The sequence below is a fragment of the Ictidomys tridecemlineatus genome, chromosome 15 (genome assembly GCF_052094955.1).
Source record: "Ictidomys tridecemlineatus isolate mIctTri1 chromosome 15, mIctTri1.hap1, whole genome shotgun sequence".
NCBI lineage: Eukaryota > Metazoa > Chordata > Mammalia > Rodentia > Sciuridae > Ictidomys > Ictidomys tridecemlineatus.
In genome coordinates this window covers 2,280,730-2,301,871 of record NC_135491.1, presented here as the reverse complement: position 1 = coordinate 2,301,871, position 21,142 = coordinate 2,280,730, and the positions used below count along the sequence as shown (strand labels likewise).

The window sequence follows — 21,142 nt, the reverse complement described above, 5'->3', positions numbered from 1 at the left end:
ACTCCTTCCAAAGAGGACAGTGTGGGAAGGGGGAGGAGTAGCCTCACAGCAGAGGAACCCCGAAAACACTCCTCACCGGGTAATCCAACAGGTGTTCTTCTTCTATTCTTTTTTGTCTCTTTTTTGAAACAGGGTCCCGCTAAACAGCTTAAGGCTTTGCTGAATTGTTGAGGTTGGCTTTGCATTTGTGATCCTCCTGCCTCGGCCTCCGGAGACACTAGGATGAAAGGCGTGCACGGCTGCGCTGGCTATTGTTTTGGTGGCGGTGGATGCCCAGGTGGAACCCAGGTGCGCTTACCCACTGACCCACACCCCCCGCTTTTTTAATATTTTATTTGGACTCAGGATCTCCCTAAATTGCTGAGGCAGGCTTTGAACTTGTGATCCTCCTGCCTCAGCCTCGTGACCTGCTGGGATTACAAGTGTGTGCCCTCGCGCCCAGAACGTTCTCGAGAATGCTCAGATCATCTCCTCCAAGGGCTCGGGTCAGACACCCTCCTAATAAACTTTTTCCCAGTACCAAAGATTAACTAAAGCGCTGGCATCGTCGGAGGCCGTTAAAGCTCCTAAGCCCCAGGATAGTGTGCAGTCCGCTCCCTGCCTTCCGCAGGCTCCGCATCCTCTGCCCTCCTCTGGTGGCCGCAGTTCTCGCCAGAGCCCTTCTCTGACCCTGGAACCATTTAGCCTTCGTCTTAGGCCAGGCTAGACTGGGCAGCGCAGAGTTGGATCCGATTTGCAGGGAGGAGGGGGCAGACGTGACCGGCCGCGGGAGGGGCGGGGCGAGGGACGCGCTCACCGCAGACCCTGGGAGGGGGTGCACGGAACAACCCGCGCACAGAGTCCCCGAGGGGACCGAGAAGGGAGGGACAAGGGGGCAGAGGAAGGACGTGGATGGGGCAGCGAGAACGCCCTGGAGCAGAGACGGCTCGCTCCCCTGGCCGCGGAAGTGTCTGCACAACCTAGCTCCGAACTCCAGGCTGACCTTGGGCCCTAGGCTCAGCCTACCTCTGGTCTCCCTCATCCAGAATTACTGATCCCTGGCACGTGTGTTGGTGGGACCGGTGCAAGCCTTCTCCCGCCCTCTGGCTGGAGGCGAGAGGAAGGCAGCCCGAGGCCGGAAGAGCCGGCCAGTCTGCCGTGAAGGACTCCCTCCCGGAAGGCCGCTTCCTGCGAGCTGCGGCGCTAGCAGGGTCTCCGGCGGGAAGAGCAGGCAGCCCCCGAGGGCGGCCAAGCTCTGAGCTTCTCCCCCAGGACTCGGTGCACAGGAAGCCCTGGGACTCATAATTCCAGGAACCTCAAGCTTTCCAGAATCTCACTGTTACCGCGGAGCGGGGCAAAAAGCTAGACTTCCAATCGCTCCACAAACATCAAGTTGGCAGAAAAACTAGGCGCAGTGGCGCACGCCTGTAATCCCAGAGGCTTGGGGAGGCTAGGGCAGGAGGTTCGCAAGTTCTAAGCCAGCCTCAGCAATTTAGTGAGACCCTATCTCCAAATAAAATCTTAAAAATAGGGCTAGGGGTGTTGCTCAGTGGTTAAGCACGCCTGGTTTCCACCCCTGGTAAGAATTAGAAGCGGACAACTGTTCACAGAACCATCACCGGGAGCAGCCCTTGTAGGTACCTCGGGGTCCCACGGCCTGCCCAGATGAGATCAGAGAACTAAGACCTTTGTGCAGCCCCATCCCAGCAGCTGGAAGGACAGAGTCTACCCTCTTATGCAGAGACTCTGTTGTTCTTTGAGCACTGCTCACTTTCCTCCTGGATTGTAAGTTCCTTGAGGAAGGGGCCAAGACATTACTCCCCAGAGGGACCCAGGTCATGCTTTGCATGCACTGAGCACAATAAGAGCTGACTCTCCTTGTCCATGCTGGTCACTTTCATAGAGTGTCCCTGAACACTGGATGAAATATGTCCATGTTGTCCCTGGATGCCTCCCCTCCTGGAGCCCACTAGATCTTCATCTGTTTTGTCCACCACTAAACACCAGCAGGCAGAACAGGACCTGGCCCATAGGATGTGGCCAGAATTTGCCGAGCAGGCACATGTGCAAAGCCCATCTTAGAAGACACCCCTGCAGGACCACTCTCCTGCCAGCCGCCTCCCTCCAGAGAAGCCCAGACCCCAGACTTCCCTGTCAATCACCCCTCATTTTAAATGGGACTTGCTTCCAAGGGACTGTGGCAACCCTGAGTCCCTCAGCTGTGCTCAGGGCTGGTGGTCCTTCCCAGGTGAGCCTGCCCACCTTGCCAGTGGTCATGTTAGCCTGGTCTGGGGTCTTTGCTCCAGCTGGTTACTCTTTCCAAAGTGGCCACCCCACTCCGAGAGCACTTAACCCTCAGCACCCCACCCCCAACTGGCCCACTGGTTTGGTCACAGAAGCAGGAGACAGCGTCCCACCAGCTGGGACAAAGCCATTGGCAACATCACGACTTTTATTTGTGGTGCCTGTGCTTTATCTTGAAAATACCTTCTCCCCCTCCCCAGACAATGGGTGAGGAGGGGGCAGCAAAAAATAGAAGACGTCCCTCCTTATTGCACATGGACCCTATATACAGGCCCACCTGGCGGAGGCCGGTGGGTCTCTTGGCACACTGCTGGATCCCTGCTTGGGAGGGGGAGAGTGCTGGGGTGGCATCACACGTGAGGTGGGGACCACTGGGACAGCCACTCTGGTCCTGACTACTACCCTGGCAATTCTTGGTCCTGTGTCCTTCCTGGTCCCATTTCTGGCCCCAGTCCCCTCTTGGCAACATCCCCCTACCTGGCTCAGCCTCCCACCTCCATCCTGGCCTCAGATGGCCCCCTTGGCTCCTGGGAACTCTGAGCTTCCCTCCCAGTCTTGAGGCCCCAAGAGGCAGTATGGCTTCTCAGTGACTTCCCCTGGAGCCCTGTCACTCGTGTTCACTCGGGGAAGGGTGCGTGTGGCAGAAGCAGCTGTATAAATACGGGTGCGGGAAAAGTCCTCCAAGTCACTTGGACAGTTTGCTAATGACCCGGATCAGTGCTGCGTTCTCGTCCTTGAGCCGCTGGTTGTCAGCCCGGAGATCAGACAAGGCCTGGGTATGGAACAGAATCAGCCGGCAGCCCTGGGCAGGCTGTGACCCGCCCACAGCATCCCAACACCCACCTTCAGCTCCTCCTCCAGCTCCGCGGCCTTCCGCTCCAGGGCCCTGCGCTCCTGGAATCAGCAGGCAAGGTCAGAAGCCAGTGGGCTGAGAACTCAGGGCGGGGCAGACAAGGGGGCAGGTCAGTGTGACCCTCCTGGTCCAGACCCACAGGGGTTAAGGCTGGGGCACAGTAGCTCCCACCCCAGCTGCCCCCACTCACAAATCTCTCCAGCTCCAGGAGGGCCGGCCTCTCAGCAAAGCGTTCCTGCCGCTGGCCAGAACAGAGAGAAGGCACAGGGTCAGGAAGACAGAGGGCCTGCTGTGGTGAGGGCAGTGCAGGATGCTGGCCCAGACCTTCCTGTCCTTAGGTCAGGCCGAAGCCAGGGACATGACAGGCCACGTAAAAGCTAGGCCCAGATGGAACCCGGAGCTGTAGCTCAGGCCCTCCGCCCAGAGGCCCAGTCCTGGTGCGCTGGTCCCTGCTGTGCAGCCTGGCACTCTCACCTGTGTGGCCCGCTCCAGCTCCACCTTGAGCTGTGCCAGCCGCAGCGTGGTCTCAGTCAGGGCCTCACGAAGGCGCTCGTTCTCCCTGCGCAGCTCTGCATACAGCTGGGGGTGAGGAGAAGGCCAGCAAGGTCAGGGCGGGGGCCTCCAGCAGGTGGAGCTTCGAACAGGGCCAGGGCGGTGGGCAGGTGAACACATGTGGGGTGGGTTCTCGCACCTTCCTGAATCCCCCCTCAGGCTCTTCCGGCTCGGGCTTGGGCTCCAGGTGGAGGTCACGCTGCACACGCTGCCTGCGGGCTGAGAGGCCGCCATCGGGAATACTGGAATGGGAGGCGGGGCAGGCATCACAGGCTTCGTGGTCACAGGTGACCAGGCGCAGCCCGCAGACAGCCCCCATCCTCCCAGCCCCGCCCACCAGCGCCCGTACCTGCACTCGGGACTGCCGTCTGCCGGCTCCGCCTCCTCCCCCTGAGGAAGGGCGAGGGGGGTTCAACCGGACATGGAGGGGGCACCGCCCGCCCGCCCCCAGGTCCACCTGAGCGCCCTCACCTCCGCGGGGCCCCTCCACTCCTTGCTGACCTTCGGGTAGTCCCTGGTTGCCCGTGGTCCCTGGCCCTGCCCGTCGGGCGCCTCTGCTGGGGAGGGGCAGGAATCAGCCCAGAAGCCTCTGCAGGAGCCCCCGCGGTGAGGGGCGCCCTGGGTTCCGCCCCAGGAAGCACGAAGGCCAGCGGGAAGAGCGCAGGTGGCCAGCGGGAAGAGCGCAGGTGGCCAGCGGGAAGCAGAACTCACCTCTCTGAGCAGGGCCCTCAGAGTCCTCCACTCCAGGGACTCGGGGCCTGGGGGACGGGGCAGGCTCCTGCAGGGGAAGGGGTGGGAGTCGGCTGGATGCGTCTGCACCCCCCTCTGCCGCCCACTGCCACCCGCGGGCCTGGCCGACCCTGCTCACCAGGCCGGGCAGGGGCGACTGCTCTGGCTCTGGGGCCCTCCCTGCCGCCTTCTCAGCCTCCTTTAGGTCTGTCAGAGTCACACCCTGGCAGAGAGAAGGGAGAGTGGGCCACCTGACCCGGGAGTCCAGACCGGCCCCCACCCCTCAGGCCCCAGGGGCTCAGACCCCAGCCCTCCTCCCGCAGCCCCAGGCCCGGAGCACAGTCCGCCCCCCACACCTGGGTGGACCTCCGAGACTGGCGCATGAGGCGGGAGCGAGCCTTCCGCTGGGACTCAGACTCCTCATCCCGCACAGGCATCTGGTAGGACCTGCGTGAAGGACCCGACCTCAGGGAGCATTCCTTGGAGCTGTCCCCCTTCCCTCTCTAGGCGTCAAGTATGGAGGACTTCCCAACAAGCCCTGGGACTTGGTGTCCCTCAGAGCCCCCAGAGCCCGCAGAGCCTGGGGCTCCTGGGCAATGTACTTTTCCCCTTCGCACGCAGGGCTCCCTGCCCTGGCCCCTCTACCTTCTACGGTCCCGGGAGTCGGCTGGGGATGCGGTAGAGGCTGCGGGGACATGTGGCTTCACTGGGGATCCAGGCTCTCTCCTGCAGGAAGGAGAGGAGTTACTGAGGAAGGAGGAAGCTGGGCAGCCCCAGGCCGTGTGGATCCATTCCCTCCCCAAGGACTACTCCAGTGGAGTCAAGAGCCCAGTCATGGCAGCTGGGACACTCAGCTCTGAGCAGGGGCACCAGGCAGGCGACAGCCCAAAAGCAGAGCAAAAGCGGAGCAAAAGCTGAGTGGCTGCACTGGATGAAAGAGACAGGGGAGGACCAGGAGGGACTCAGGTAGAGGGGAAGTGTGAAGAGAGACCCCAAGGGGAGGAGGGGAAGCCCCAGTATGTGAGGGGAGGCAGAGCAAAGGCCCTGGAGCAGGAGAGGGAGAGGCCAGCAGGTCACAGTGGACCTCAAGTTCTGAGCTTGTACTTGACTTGCCAAAGGGAACCGAGGCAGTGTGGGGAGGAGAAAAAGAAGCCCCAGGGAGCCAATGGACTTGCTCAGGATGCTGCTGCTAGGCCTGGGACCCACACCTGCTGTCCCCCCGCCCAGGGTCCCCTGGAGCTCACAGTGGAGAGGGCTCTGGCACCTTCCGTGAGGGAGTCAGGGGAATTCTGGCAAGACGAGGCTCTGTGGCCTGCAGAGAGAGGAGGAGAGCAAGAGAGGGTATCTCCTGGGGAGGCAGGGCCGTCCCCGCCCACCTCACTGGCCTACCTGAGCAGTGGTCCCTTCCAGCTGGGAGGAGGAGGCCGACCGCTGCAGCCCGGCCCCAGGGGCTGCCTCGGCTCCCCGCCGTTCCGGGGGACCCAGAGCACCAGAGCTCCCCGTCTTCTGCAGGTGAAAGCGCCTGGAGAAGGGGGTCTCTTCGGGCGGCTGGGCGAAGGAGGTCTGGGTTATGGAGAAAGACCCCTCTCCTCAGAGGCTCCCAGTGCTGACCCCAGGAGGTCCATGACAAACCCCACTCCCACCAGCTTTGGAGGAGCCACCAGAAAAGGCACTCAGTTGTCCAGGATGTGTGGACAGTCTCAACCCACCCACTCTGCCCAGAGGCCAACAGGCTTTATGGCCTCCCAGGACCTCTGGACACCCACACTAACCAGAGGGCTCGTAGGGCTAGGTGGAGGTGGGGAGGACACGCCATTGAGGGTTCTGGGTTCTGTAGGGGGTGGCTCTGTGGTGTGGGAACATGGGTGGAAGTTACACAATTACCAGCTGCTGATAATCCGAGATCCAAGCCCCTCCTCCCTCAGACCCAGCCCCCTCCCTCAGACCCAGGGTCCAGGCCCAGCCTCCTCCCTCAGACCCAGGGTCCAGGCCCAGCCCCCTCCCTCAGACCCAGGGTCCAGGCCCAGACCCCTCCCTCAGACCCAGGGTCCAGGCCCAGCTTCCTCCCTCAGACCCAGGGTCCAGGTCCAGCCTCCCCCCTCAGACCCAGGGTCCAGGCCCAGCCCCCTCCCTCAGACCCAGGGTCCAGGCCCAGTCTCCTCCCTCAGACCCAGGGGTCCAGGCCCAGCCTCCTCCCTCAGGCCCAGGGTCCAGGCCCAGCCCCCTCCCTCAGACCCAGGGGTCCAGGCCCAGCCTCCTCCATCAGGCCCAGGGGTCTAGACTATGGCCCCACCTGTGAGGCCTTCATCTCCCTCATCCTCGTCCCGGATGGGAGGCCCCCCTGCCCCACTGGGCCTGCGCTCCTTGGACAGATCCTGGAGGGAGATCTTCTCACGGCTGCTCAGGCGACACACAGAGCTCCTGGGGATAGGAGAAGGTGTGGATGACCACACCCTGGGGGCCGTCCTCCCCTGGGGGCCGTCCTCCCCTGGGGGCTGTCCTCCCCTGGGGCTCCTCTGCCTACCTCCTGTGCTTGGTGCTGGAGGGCACCTGGGGCTCTTGGCCCCTGCTCTGAGATGCCTCCTTTTGGTTCCGAAGCTGCAAGGAGGGAAGGAGACTGCTGGGAGATGGTGCTGGCAGGCCCTGTGCCGCACCTCCCAACCCGAGGGCCACCACAGAGCTGTGGTCCCAGTGGTGCCAGGGGCATCTCATGCAGGGTGCACCAACCACAGAGAGCTGTTTCTTGGGCAGTGGAAGATCTGTGATTTACTCAAGTGGCCTACACCTAGCCAAGCAGCACCTGAAGAGGAGGTGCCCTGGTCCAGCAGACCAGAGCTGCCACAGGCACGTGCTGACACCTGTCCTCACGTGCACCCACCCCAGGATTAGCCTCCAGTCTCCAGAAAGGGGACTTTCTGGCTCCCAGGGACACCTGCTCAACCCTTCTCCCTGTCCTCACACACCAGGACACTAGCCCAACCCTTGCTGCCCCCAGGACTGATAGGTAGTCCTGGCCCCCCAGCTCAGGGCTTGCCCCAGGGACAGCCCCGGTGAGCAGAGGACAGAGCATCCCAGGCTGCTGTTGTCCTCCTCTGCACCTTCACCCAGGGGAAGTGCTGAGTGCTCCAGGGACTGTCCTCCAGAAAGTGCTCCCCAGCACCCCAGGCCCGTGCCCAGGCCATCTGGCATGCCACAGTGGCCCACGCCTCCTCTACACTGTTTCCCAGCAATGAGGCCCACCCAGGGCTGGCTGGGGACAATTGGGGTGATGGGCCTCAGAGCTGGCCCTGAGCAAGGCCTACAGCCCCCACAGCATCCCTCTGCCTGCCACTAGGTAGCAGGAAGCACTGTGCCCCTCACCCCCCTCCTCTAGCTGCAGCTGTGCCCCATTCACAGTCCTCTGCTGGAGCTGGGTCACCAGGCAGGAAGAGCACTCTGTGGCAGAGTGTCAGGGCACGGGGCAGTCCTCGCCAGCCGCCTCCCTGGAGCTGCTGGGAAAGGAGGGACCTGGCCTGAGACTCACGTCCTCCTGTTTCCGGGCCAGCTCCTCCAGCAGGCTCAGCACTTCCTCATCAGCCAGGTCACAGGGACGCTGCCCCTGGGTGGGGGGAGGAGAGGGACAGATGACAAATGAAGGGCAGGCACCTCTCTCCCACCCCACCTGCCACCGCCTGGGCACTGGCCTCACCGCATGGGTCAGCGAGTCCATGCCGCCACCGTGCTCGGCCAGCAGGCGGCAGGCGTCCTCCACGCCCCAGTGGGCCGCTGCATGCAGAGGAGTCCAGCCATCCCCATCTCGGAGCTCTGGGTCGTAGCCTGCCTGCAGGAGCAGCCTGGGGACAGGGAGGCTGGGGTCAAGGACCACAGTGGGATGTCTGGGCTAAGTGCTGACAAACCAGCTGTGCTGTGGCCATGGTACCAGTCCGTACTATATCCCAGCACTCCTGGATCCACTGGGGAACAGCCACTGCCCAGGCTTCTCCCACCAAAGGACCCTGGGCCACCCACCCTGGCCAGCCTCTGGAGCCTGGTCCTCATGCCCAGAGAGGAAACTTTTCAGGCCAGCTGGTATGGGATCCAGGGGCAGCCCCAGAGGAGGTGGGTGCAAGGCTCCCCCTTTCAGGCCTCCAGCCTGTGAAGAAGAGGAGACCTCCCCAAAGGGGCCATCTCGGGGCCTGAATGCTGGGACCGCGTTGGCTTGGGCAGTGGTGCTCAGTGGTGTGATGCTCACACACCACACAGCTGGAGGCTCCGCTGGATGCCATGGCTTAGGGGTAGGGCAGGGCCGCTCATATCCCACCAGGTGCAGGAGACCCCCTGGCTGCAGAATAGCCTGGCCCAGCAACTCCTGGCCAAGCCAGCTCACCAGCGAAGGGTCAAGTCCCTAACAGCTCAGTCAGGGCCACAGGGAGGATTGTGAGTCCAGAGAATGACTCAAATTCAAAATAGGGTAGGAGGAGCCTAGTTTGAGGGAGCTGGACTCGAGTCTGTCATAAGAAAGGCAGGGGGGGATGACCCCCGGTGGCTGGACTCCAGGCACTCTGTGGGCCCTGCCGACTCTGCCACTTGCCTCCCGCAGGCTAAATTGGACCCCCGGCTTCCGTCTCTCCACGCACCTGTGCCTTGCGCCTGCACTGGCTGTCCGCCCACTTGGTGCCTGTGCCGGGGCCTGCAGCAGGCGACCCCTCTCACCAGCTGCCTCCTGACCACCAAATCCCATGCAGGCCTCTCCCATCACACTCATCTTCCCTGTCCCTAGTCTACACTTCCAAGTCACGGCCATCAACTGGGATGCTGCCACACCCAGAGGACATAGGACAGTGTCCAGAGCCACTTCTCACACCTGGGGGATGTGCTTCTGGAGTCTCGTGGGCAAAGATGCAGCTTAACGTGCTACAGAGCACAGGATGGCCCCAGAGCAGAAAGGCACAACCCACCATGTCTCCCCCGCGGGCCCAGATCCATCCCATCACTGTGCCCCCAGCACCTAACAGGTATCAGAGACAAGCTTACTGCTACTCTCCACTTGTCCTTTTGGTTTAGCAACACCGTGAACTGAACCAAGGGCCTCATACACACTAGGCCAGCACTATACCACTGAGCTACACCTTAGACCTCAGCCCTTTCTTTCCACTTTGAGACAGAGTCTGGCTAAGTTACAAAGGCTAGCCTCAAATTTGTGATTCTCCTGCCTCAGTCTCCTGGGCAGCTGGGATCACAGGCACGTGCCACCATGTTTTTCTTGTAGTGAGAAATTGTAACACAACTTTCACAGTGCCTGAGAGAATAAGGGGACACACTTCTGGGACACGGAAGGTCTAACAGCACACTTACATGGCCACCATGAGCCCAGCACAAATGCCACACCTGGTAGTGCAGTTCTGGGTCCTACAGGGTCCATTTTCTTTTCTCTTTTTTTTTTTTTTTTGGTACTGGGAATTGAACTCATGGGCACCTGACCACTGAGCCACATCCCCAGCCCTATTTTTTTTTGTGTGTGTGTGTGTGTGTGTATTTTGTATTGCGACAGAGTCTCACCGAGTTGCTTGGCACCTCACCATTGCTAAGGCTGGCTTTAAACTCGTGATCCTCCTGTGTCAGCCTCCCCAGGAGCTGGGATTACAGGTGTGTGCCATGCGCCTGGCTCGGATTTAGTTTTCTGGCCATAGTGCAACTAAGCCAGGGGATCAGTAATGAAATGATAATTAGAAATTTCCGCAAACTTGAAAATTAAGGACCCACTTCTAAATCCACAGATCAAAGAAAGATCACAGATGTTAAAGTTCACAGTGAATGACAATGAAAAGACCACCCACGGTGCAGCTCAGCAGTGTTCAGGGGGAACTCGCTGGTGCCTGGAAGTAGCAAAGAAAAGTACAGCAGCACAGGAGCCAGAGACAGAGGGCTGCTGCTGGCTCACCTCATCACCTCGATGTAGCCCTTGGCAGCGGCCACGTGCAGGGCGGAGGCCCCTGTGCGGGGATGCCGTGCCTCGGGCATGGCGCCCCCGTTCAGCCAGCACCTGGTGTCATGGAGCAGCAACTCCTCCTCGGCCCGCTTGGCTGCCTCCACATCCACACCTGGAGCACGATAAGGGGTAACAGGTGGGTCTGTGCATGGCCGCACTGCGGGCTGGCCACAGATCAGCAGGAAGGGCCAGCCCTGTGCACCCCCAGGGTCTCTGGCAGGCTGCTGAGCGCCTGGGCCTTCTCCCATCCCGCCAGGGAGCCGCCTTCACTCTTTGCGAAGGAAAACCCAGCGCTCATTGAGTAAACCCAGGCTTGGCGGGCACCCACCCTGCATCACCGCAACCCAACCTGAGATCTACCCCAGACCCGAGCACAGCGGGTAGGAGTGTGACACCAAGCAGATCGCCACACTCTGAGCACGTGCCCCGCTGCTCACCACCTGCAACTGCACTGCCCACCAACAGATAGAGCAGACAGCTCCGCGGGCTGCTAATACAAGCACAGGCTCCCGAGGCCAGAACACTGAAAAGCTGGCTGCGTGTGGTTCCAGGCAGGCTCAAGGGGCCGTCTGCTGTCAAGAGCACCTCCGGAGATGGGAGGCGAACAGGTATCTTTCTAGGGACTATTTCTTCCCTGGGACGACTATCCTGGCCTATTGTGTGTGGTTGCAATGCTGGAGTGGAACCGAGGACCTCATTCACTAGCCACTGCTCTCCCACTGAGCCACATCGCAGCCCTCTTACCTTCCAATTGTGCAATTTTTGTTACCAAGATGCTGCACTGAGCCGATAGCCTCAGATAGCTACTGAGCCCTTGCAATGCAGCTAGTTTAAATGGAGATGTGTTGGAAGTGTAAAGTGCCTGCTGGATTTTGACATATAGGAAAAAGAAGGTAAGGTGACCACTCCGTGAAGTTTTTCTTTTTTGCAGTACCAGGGATTGAACTTGGCACTCGACCACTAAGCCACATCCCCAGCCTTACTTTGTATTTTATTTAGAGACAGGGTCTCACTGAGATGCTTAGTGCCTCTCCATTGCTGAGGCTGGCTTTAAACTCACTATCCTCCTGCTTCAGCCTCCCAAGCTGTTGGGAGGTGTGCACCATCATACCCCGTGGCTCATGAAGTTTTTTTAAAAACTGATTACAATATGTAACAATATTTTGGGTATACTGAACTAAATAAGATTTCTTTATTTAGGCATTCGGGTTTGAGCCCAGGGGCATTTAACCACTGAGCCACATTTCCAGCTGTATGTATGTATTTTGTTACCAGGATTAAACCCAGAACACTTAACCACTGAGCCACATTCCCATCCTTTTTTATATTTAGATACTGGGTCTCACTAAGTACTAAAAATGGCTTTGAACTCACAATCCTCCTGCCCCAGCCTCCTGAGCCGCTGGGATTACGGGTGTGTGCCACTGTGCCCAGCTCTTTTTTTTTTTTTTCAATATTTTATTTTTTAGTTATCAGCAGACACAACATCTTTGTTGGTATGTGGTGCTGAAGATCGAACCGGGGCCGCACGCATGCCAGGCGAGCGTGCTACCGCTTGAGCCACATCCCCAGACCCCTGAGGCTGGTTTTAAACTTTCATTCCTCCCATCTCAACTGCCCAAGTTGCTAGGTTTACAAGCATGGCTACTGCACCTGGCTTGTTTACTTCTGAAGCACGGAACCTAGGGTACAATGCATGCTAGGCAAGCAGTCTATCACTCAGTACATCCCTAGCCCTAAGTAAGATAAATTATTAAGATTAATATGTTTTTTTTTTCTTTGCAGTGCTGGGGATTGAACCACTGAGCTATGTCCTCAAACCTTTTTATATTTTGAGACAAGGTCTTACTAAATTGCCTAGGCTGGCCTTGAATCTGCAATCTTCCTGCCTCGGCCTTCCAAAATCCTGAGATTATAGGTCTGTACCTCCACACCTGGCACCCCAGTTTCTTTTTATTGTTAAAAATGCATCAACTTAAAATTTTAGTCTTTTGGTCACTACACTGCATTTCCCCTGGATGGCAATTGCAAAGAACCCTCATGTACCACTACCAGCTTAAAAAGTAAATATTACAGTGGGGCATGGTGGTACACTCATGTAATCCCAGTGACTCTGGAGGCTAAGGCAGGAGGATCACAAGTACACAGCCAGCCATGGCCCTAAGACCTTGTCTCGAAAAAGAAAACCATTAACACAGAATGTTAATGGTTAAGCACCCCTGGGTTCAACCCCCAGTACCAAAAATATAAATATCACAGAGCCAACATGAGGGCCGTGTGCCTTATCCCACTCCACTCCCTCTGGCCCCCGAGTTTGCCACAATGAATATATGCTGTTGCGTGTGCCCTGACTACATATGGCAAACTTCTGCCATAAACCAATAAATGGGATCCAACGCATGCAATCCTGGAAACTGTGATATGGTCCTGGTCCTATGGAGGCCAAATCCACCCAGGCTCTCGGTCTCAGCTCCAAGATGGTCAGTCGGGCCTTCTGGGGTGGCTTGCAGGGACAGTGACTTCAGGCCCGTCTCCTTGGCTAGAGTCATCTGGTGCCTTGAGGGTCCTGGAGAACACTGGGGTGACACTGGACACACCCTCTCGCCCCACCCCATCCTCAGTGGAGCCCCCTGTTGGGGCACAAGTTCTCCCACAGGGAGGGGAAGGCAGAGTTCACTTTCTACTTGGCCAGCAGCGTGCCAAGAACAAGTGTGCACACATGTGCGTGTGTCGCCTTCTCCAACTCACTCTGCTCCCTCAACCTTTGCTGAGGTGTTGGTGAGGTCTCTTGCTTAGCCTTGGCAAACTGTGGTCTGCAGGCACCCATTTTGTTTTTCACTTCTCATGGTGGTGGTAAAATAAACAAGACAAAACACAACATTTCCCTATTTGAAAGGGCAGAGTCCTTTGGGGATATCCACCAAGTGTGCAACCAGTGCTACTACCCAGGCCTGAGCGTTCTGGTCATCCCAGATGGAAACCGAGACCCCACTGCGCCTCAGCACCTCCACAGCCAGCCTGTTCCAGAGGCCACCTATGTTTGCAGGTGGAGCCTTAGCGGCACACAGCCACCCATGCCTGTTCTTTCTCACATGACCCAGGCCCTCTTCCCTCTGCAGCAGCTGGGGGACCAGTCAAGACATCAGCCCTGGAATGTCTACTGTCCAGCCCTTTTCAGAAAAGGTCTGCTGTCCCCTGCTCAGATCACCCACTGATCACTGGTCACTGCTTCATCCATTCTGTCTTTGGAGTGGGCTCGAGCCTCTCAGCACTGCCAAAAATACTAGAACGACTTTTTTAAATGTTTTAATTTTTTGATAGGGTGTTGCAAAAGCTGGCCTTGAACTTGTAATCCTCCTGCCTCAGCCTCCCCAGACACTGGGGTTACAGACAGGCATCACCATGACCAGCTCTGATTTTTCTGGGGAGGGTTTTTGTGGGGTTTTGTTTTTGTTTGTATTAGGGATTGAACCCAGGGACGCTTAACCACTGAGCCAATCAACAGCCCTTTTTACTTTTTGAGAGAGGGTGTCGATAAGTTGATGAGGCTGCTTTTGGGATCCTCCTGCCTCAACCTCCCTGAGTTACCAGGGTTATAGGCGTGACCACCACGCCTAGCTGGCAGGGGATTCAAGGTTACCCACAGAAGTGGAAATCACACGGGACTGTCTGTGGCCTGGGCTCATTTTACTGGCTGCCCTCAGGTCTCAGCCTTGCTGTAGCCGTGTCAAGAGTTCCTGTGGTATGAATGGGTCACATTTCATCTACCCACCGCCAGGTCGCTCAGGGCTGTGCTGTGAACGCGGTGTGTGCACCGTTTTTCTGACTTGCACCAGGGTGGAGAACACCCTGCCTGCCTCAGCACTCCACTCCCTGGACCAGGGGCCTGAGGTAAGCTGGCCTAGGCCCCTGCTGTCAGAACCCCCACTGCACAGCAGCCCCAGAGAGGGGAACAGGGAAGGGAACGGCTGCCTAGGACAGAAGGAGCTGTCAGGAGGACCAGTCCCCAGGGGATTCTCCATCTCCTGGATGCTGAGGGACAACAGGAAGGACAAGAGCCTCTTTGCAGCTGGGGTGCAGGCTGCAATCCAGGCCTTGCAACTGTCAGCAGAGGCCCTGACACTTGGGGGCTGTGGTCTTGGGGTAGCATCCCAGCCCAGCCCTGAAGCTGAGGTCCTTCCACTAGTGCCACTGTCCTTTGTTCCTAGCTAATCCTACAAGCCAACATTTCCCAACCATATATCGTTCCTCAGCCTCTCCTTTGCCCCACAGCAATGGAGTGTGGGCCCCTCTGAGAAACTGGGGTCAACTACAATTTCTGCCATTTCTTCAGATAACACAGAATGTTGGACGTTCATGCCCCACCCCACCCCCAGGTCTGGGGACTCCAGGTGAAGACCTACAAGGGGTGTGCAGTGACTGTCCTTGTTGGAGACGCCAGCTGCGTATCAGGGGCCAAGAGTTCAATCTGCAGCAGTCTCAAAGTGGCTCAGAAATGGGATGAAGAGAGGGAGGAAAGGAAAAAAAGAAATGTGTTTATGTCTCTATGTATGGGAAGAAGGAAGTGAGAAGGAGGATGGGAAGGGGAGTGTGAGCATGCACACCATCAGAGGACCCTCAACACTGGTCCCCACCTGGGAATGCCCAAGAGGGGCATCCACTCAGAAAGCAGGCCAGTGGGTGCCTAGGGCTTGGGGTGGAGCTGGAGGTGGGCTAAGGCCTGTGGGGTTCCTCTCATGGTACTGACTGCACAACTCTGAATGTACTAAAAACCACTGAATTGTGCATTTCAAATGGGTAGATTACAGGATATGTGAATTATTTCTTTAAAAACTGCTTTTAAAACAGTGACTATCAGCAGAGGTTAGACAGGCATTCATCACACTATTGGTACAACTTCTGTGAGAATTAAGTTTTTCTAAAATAAAGTAAGGAGACAGGAGGGGAGAGCCCAGTTCTGCAGCTGACGGTATGGCCTCCCCCATTGAGCCCCAAGGGCAGCTCCCAACCTCCCATGGCCTCCATCCCACCTGCTCAACATGCCAGCGCCCAGCCCATAGGCCTCTCCACCCAGGCAGAGACGTGCAAGGCAGACGAGCCAGGAATCTGGGCACCACCTCCAGCTTCTGCTCCTCGCCAGCCTCCCTTACCTCCCAAATGGTCCTCCAGACCCACAGATAGCACTGTGCCCGCACTGGGCCCTGACAAGGTGACAGGTACACTGTCCCAGCTTTATGAACTAAAGAAGCCGAGCTTCAGGAACACTGGAGTCAAACAGCTGGCCACACGTGGCACTGGGAACCAAGCCCAGTCAGGCTGCAGAAGCCACACTTGCAACCAGGGCTCCTCCAGGGGCATCCCACAGGTGTCCCCTGCTCCCAAGGACCAAAATGGGCTGCTCAGCATCCCCCACCCAACATGCTCCTGGAAATCCTTGCTTCTATCCCTAAACTGGGGAGCTGTGGCCACTCAGTTTACACCAGCCAGCCCCTGAACACAATTCTCAGGAAGATGAGGTGCTCGCACCCTCACCTAGCCCTGGAGAAGCTTTCTAAGCAGGACACCCCCTCCCTAGAGATACAAGTGCTACCACACAGAGACTGAAGAGGCTCCTGAACCCCACCGGAAGAACCCAGGGTACACAACCTTCAGACCTCAGGGGAGACCAGTGCCCAAAGACCCCTGTAGGCCTCTGCTCCCCCTCAGAAAACACCTCTGGCTCTCACGCAGCCAACAAGGGGGTGCATTTTCCCGTGCACAACAACCTGGGGGATCTCCCCAAGCACAAGCACTAAACCCACCCCTTCACAAACAGGAAACAGAGGCACAGAAATGCCAGAGAAGCCTGGAGGTGGGCTGGGCCTGTACCCAGGCAGCCTGATACGGCAGCACTCGACCTGTATGTAACACAGAGGCCCACCTCGGTGGGCGATCTCCGCCTTCAGCAGCCCCTCCATGGCGTCCGACTCGGCCAGGTCCAGGGGCAGGTCACCATCACTGTTGACGGCGGCAATGTTGGCCCCATGGCTCAGAAGGTACCTGGAGGCAAGGGCAGGTCAGGGCTGCCAGGTCTGGGCCCACCACCCAGTCCAGGTCCTGCCCACCCCCTGCCTCACCTGGCAATGTCCAGGTACCCACAGGAGGCAGCCACGTGCAGGGGTGTCCAGCCCTCATTGTCCGCCTGGTTCACAGTGGCACCCTGCTCCACTAGGAAGCGCACCACCTCCAGGTTCTCGTCGATGCAGGCCTGGGGTGGGGACAAACCCATCAGTTGGGCCTCACCTTGTCCTGCCACGGAGGCCCAGAAAGGACCACGAAGCAGACCCAGGGGTCCAGTGAAAGTGGCCCTGGAGAAAAGGGCCCTGATGGCCACTAGCACAGGTCCTGAGGCTCCACTGGTTACCCAGCCATTTAAGACATCCCTGGCTACCCCATGATTAGGCTAGCTGAGTGTCCAGAGTTCAGTGAGACAAGAGGACCTCAGCAGCCTGAACAGGACCCAGTTAGAGAAGGGACAGGATACCACAGCCTGTATGGAACGCCTCGATGGCACTGTGACAGAGTACAATCCACACTCACTACCTGCAAGACAGGGCTTCCCGTGTTCTAAGGGGTGAGGCCCAGCCAGGCTGGAGAACACTTGGCAGCAGACCCTCTAGGGACTGTCCTTGGGGGAGCCAGGACTCTGCAAGGCTGGTAAAGTCACCACATCCCCAAGACAACCAGGTTCGAGGGCAAGATTCCCACAAGGGGCATGTTCCCTGTGCCTAAGGCCCAAGCAGACGGCCCTCCGGCAGCCAGAGGCCTACTGTGCACTCGGCCATCCTTTCTGATCCCTGAGCAACTGAAAGCTCACGCCCCAAGTCAGCACAGCACAGAGGGCCAGAGAGAGTGGGGCTGGAGTCCATGTGGATGTGGTGAGCACTGGGACTGAACTGGGTTCAAAGGAAAGGGGACAGGCATGAACTCTTTTGAGTCCTCAGAATAAATTAACCCTCCAACTCCCTCTACTCCCAAACTACCCATCTGGAGAAAGGGGAGGCAGCTATGAGGGCCAAGAGCATGAAGTCATGGAAACTCAGGCTGCAAGAGGGGGGCCACATGTGCCCTGGGAACGGGATGAACTCTGGGCTCCGTTTATTTCCACCCGGTTGTCATGGTGATGGGAGGGGGGGCAAGGAGGGAGATGGGTCTTTCCCTTTCAAGGACCTGGCCAGGCACAGGCATCCATGTGAAAGATGCCTGAGGCCTGGGCACCAAGGACCTAGAATCAGGCCCAGCCTCCCCCATCAGACCCAGGGTCCAGGCCCAGTTCCTCCTCCCTCAGACCAGGATCCAGGCCCAGTTCCTCCTCCCTCAGACCCAGGGTCCAGGCCCAGCCCCTCCTCCCTCAGACCCAGGGTCCAGGCCCAGCCTCCTCCCTCAGACCCAGGGTCCAGGCCCAGCCTCGTCCCTCAGACCCGGGGTCCAGGCCCAGCCTCCTCCCCCAGACCCAGGGTCCAGGCCCAGCCTCGTCCCTCAGACCAGGGGTCCAGGCCCCGAGTCTCTCCCAGCTCAGACCTAAGAATCCTGGTTGGCAGCCCTACTTTCCAGACCCACTGGTGCACAAGCAGGGAGAGGGGAGGAGAGGACCGGTCTTGCCCACCCTGAGGCAGAACTGAGGCAGGAGCACTCAAGGAACATAGCCGGCCAGGCAGTGGGGGCTTGGGACCAGGCTCAGGGAGGATTCAGCCCCGTGGAAAAACTAGCTCAAACTCGGGAGTCACCAGGTTATTCCTGGTGCTGACCCCAGGCCAGTCCCAGGAAGCTGGTCCCCCACACCCAGGCCTGATGGAACCTCAGCTCTCACTGGCCTCCAGGCTGAGCGCGACTCCCCCCTCCTCAGACCACCCAACCCTTCAGGCCTCCTGCAAAGCCCAGAGGGTAGGCTCGCCAGGGCCCGTGGCGGAGGAGACTCTTGTCTAGGAGGCCGCCTGGTGGGAAAGGACAGAGGGACCCCCTGAGTCCAAGTAAAGGAGGTTGCCTGGGGCCTGGGGGATGCAGAGGAAAGGGGCTCAGGAGCCCTCGCAGGGAAGCTCCAAGAGGAGCCAGGGCATGGGAGAGGAGCAGGAAGGGACACTCCAGTGCCTGGACCCTTTTCCTGGCCTGGTAAAGAACTCAGACCCCGGGCAGGGAGCCTGCTCCGGAGAAGGAAAATGTCCCACACAGCACTGGGGCTTCTGCAGGCAAGGAAGGCACAGCGTCTCCCCAAGGGACACCTGTGACACACCAGCCCCAAGAAGGGAGCTCTCCATACATGAGCTGCCCCGACCCTAACCTCCTGGGGAGGGGCTGGCGACTCTCCCAACCCACAGGCGAGAAAACTGAGGCACAGAGGGGAAAGGCTCTCGGGGCTGGATCAGCATCAGGCCTGTGCGGCTGCTCTGGCTCTTCCTGGGAGTCTGAGAAGGTCTGGCGGAGCCTCCAGCTCCACGCCCCGCCTCAGCCACGCTTTCTTTCCAGGGTCTCCTCTGCTTTCTTCAGTAACCAAACTACAGGGGGCTTAGCAAGGGGGAAAGGCGGGGAAAGGGGAGGAGATGGGCTCTGTCCCCAGAGAAGGAAGCTGCTGCCAGGAGGGGTGCTCAACAGTTCAGGAGCCCAGAAGGAAGGACTGGGGACAGGGTGTTCTGTGCCAATCCTGCTCCTGGTGGCACCAACCTGAGTGATACAGAAGCAAACAGAACCAGAGGAAACCCTGGGAACATAAAGTGGCACTAGCTCTAAGACACTGGCAGCAAGCAGCATGTCTCTAAGGGGACAAGTGGCTCTGGAGGGGGAGGCTCCAGAACCCCTGGGAGGTGACTTGACACCAGGGTGCGAAGCCTTTAGAGGGGGAAGCTACCCAAATGAAGAAAGTGAGAGGTGACCCAAATCCACAGAAGGGGAGGGTGTCTGGGCAAAAGGACCAAGAGAATAGAGAAGGAGCTCAAAGTCAGAAGTGGGATGCTCTGAGGGTGCCCAAGGAAAGGGGAGAATGCAGAGGACAAACACCCCAACAGAAGGCCCAGCTGGGAGGAAAAGGGAGAAGGAAGAGAGAACAACAGAGTCCCAGGGTACAGCAGACATGGGAGGTGACCCTACAAGGGAAGATGTGCCTCGAGGAACAAGGTACAGAGCTTAGAAGCCGCTGGCCGAGAGGGATGATCCTAGGGCAGCAACAGCCGCAGCAAAGGAAAGGAGGAGTGTGGCAGAGGTGCAGCCTGACGGTGGCACTGAAGGATCCAGAGGGGGATGCAGCTCCGTGGAAGTAGGACCTGCCTTGAAAAGGGAAACTAGGCCAGCGTAGGCATGGAAGCCAGCAGACCTGCAAAACTAAGCAAGCGGTACACGTAGAAAAGTGATGGCAGACTAGATGGCAGAGAGGTGGCACTGGTGGAGGTGGCACAGACGACTGAAGGGCGTGCTGGGTCGGGAAGAGGACAATGATGGGACCCGCCAGACTGAGCTGTCAGAGATGGCTCACGTCCTGCGGAGGACTGCACAAGGTGTCAGGGGCCAGGCCAGCGAGAGCTGCTCAGCACAGGGACAAGGAAGCTCGAGGCAGGCCGGAAGACGGGGCAGCACAAGACTGAAAAGCCAGTGCCAGGGGCAGCGGTGGCTCGGGCACGGGACGGAGGATGCCAGGGCGGCGCAGACGAGGGCGGGCGCTGACCTGGTGCAGGGCGCTGATGCCGTCGGCGTTGGTGGAGTCGAGCACTGCGCGGGCGGGCGGCGGGGCGGCAGGGTCGAGCTCGGCGCCGGGGCCCGGGTCCGCCGCGCGCAGCATCAGGCGCGCCTCGTCCAGGTCTCCACCCGCGCAGGCCGCCAGGAACTCGGCGGCACGCTCGAAGCGGACAGTGCGGGCGCGCCGCTCCGCAGGGCCCGGCTCGGAGCCCGCCCGCGCCCCCCACTGCCGCAGCTGCTCCTGCCGGCGCTCGCGGGCCGCCGCCGCCGCCCCGGGACCCGCCGCCGGGCCATCCTCCCCCGACATCGCGCCGCCCGCCCGCCCAGCGAGCGAGCGAGCGCTCTGCGCCGAACAGCCGCCGCCGCCGCCCGCCGCGGGGGCCGCCGGGAACTGCCGTTCGCCGCGCTCCGCCTGGGGACCGCCGGGCCCGCCCGGCGCGCTGACGTCACGACGCCGTCCCAGGGCGCGCGGGGAAACGGAGTTCGCGGCGCGGGGAAGCGAAACGCCCGATGGGAAGGGGCGGGGCAGAAGCAGGCCGCGGGGATCGCTGGGAAAAGGAGTCCCTGGCGCAAGTTGTTCTGCTTGCTGTACGCGGAGGCACGCTGGGAAGTCGCGGCTCCAAGGCGTCCAACGGGATCCGCCTGGAGGAAGGCGTGCACCGTGGAACGCTGGGAAACGGACTCTACAGGCTAAAGGGTGCCCCACGGCATCCTGGGAAGCGTAGTGTGAGCTATAAAGGGACAAAGGCCGGGGTTTCTCCGCCCACCCCCCCGGCGCGCTGACGGGCTAGCTTTATACTTCGACAACTTCTTTTTTTTATGGGCCTTTATTTATCCGGGCCTGGGGGACGGGGAGATGGCAGCGTCCTGAAAGACAGAACTAGCGGGGACAATCACGACACCGACTTTCCACACACAACTTTCTTATTCTTCCTCCTTCCGCTAGAAATAGGCTCACGAGGGCAGGGGCTTTTGTCTCGTGTGGGTGCTATTTGTTCTCAGTGGCTAGAACTGAGCTCACGGCTCGCGAGGGGAAAAAACTTGAATGAATGGAC

General features: G+C 59.3%; 1 protein-coding gene across 9 annotated transcripts; it reads right to left on the bottom strand.

Moving 5' to 3' along the window:
- Positions 1–2,413: 2,413 nt before the first annotated feature.
- Positions 2,414–20,486, bottom strand: Ppp1r12c (protein phosphatase 1 regulatory subunit 12C). 9 transcript variants are annotated; one of them, XM_078031431.1, is made up of 22 exons: positions 20,077–20,486; positions 16,502–16,632; positions 16,306–16,424; positions 10,338–10,497; positions 8,106–8,250; positions 7,941–8,015; positions 6,942–7,015; positions 6,711–6,838; positions 6,190–6,263; positions 5,807–5,980; positions 5,662–5,729; positions 5,063–5,143; positions 4,774–4,864; positions 4,557–4,640; positions 4,400–4,466; positions 4,160–4,245; positions 4,038–4,078; positions 3,828–3,930; positions 3,611–3,715; positions 3,327–3,377; positions 3,127–3,218; positions 2,414–3,055 (listed from the first exon to the last, which is right to left on the bottom strand). In XM_078031431.1, exons 1-21 carry the CDS (start codon positions 20,392–20,394, stop codon positions 3,129–3,131), a joined length of 2,265 nt encoding a protein of 754 aa, XP_077887557.1. In that variant the 5' UTR covers positions 20,395–20,486; the 3' UTR covers positions 2,414–3,055; positions 3,127–3,128. The 9 variants fall into 9 exon arrangements, 7 of the variants coding, with proteins under 7 accessions (XP_077887557.1, XP_077887552.1, XP_077887555.1 ...); XM_078031426.1 differs by having other exon boundaries at positions 3,127–3,177; XM_078031429.1 differs by having other exon boundaries at positions 3,127–3,177; positions 4,190–4,245.
- Positions 20,487–21,142: the final 656 nt, after the last annotated feature.

Coding starts and splice junctions, on each gene's coding strand:
- Ppp1r12c (XM_078031426.1), bottom strand. CDS start 20,394: ATGTCGGGGGAGGATGGCCCGGCGGCGGGTCCCGGGGCGGCGGCGGCG. Junction 16,633..20,076: donor GCATCAGCGCCCTGCACCAG/GTCAGCGCCCGC, acceptor TCCCCACCCCAG/GCCTGCATCGACGAGAACCT. Junction 7,016..7,940: donor TGGCCCGGAAACAGGAGGAC/GTGAGTCTCAGG, acceptor CCCTCCTTGCAG/CTTCGGAACCAAAAGGAGGC.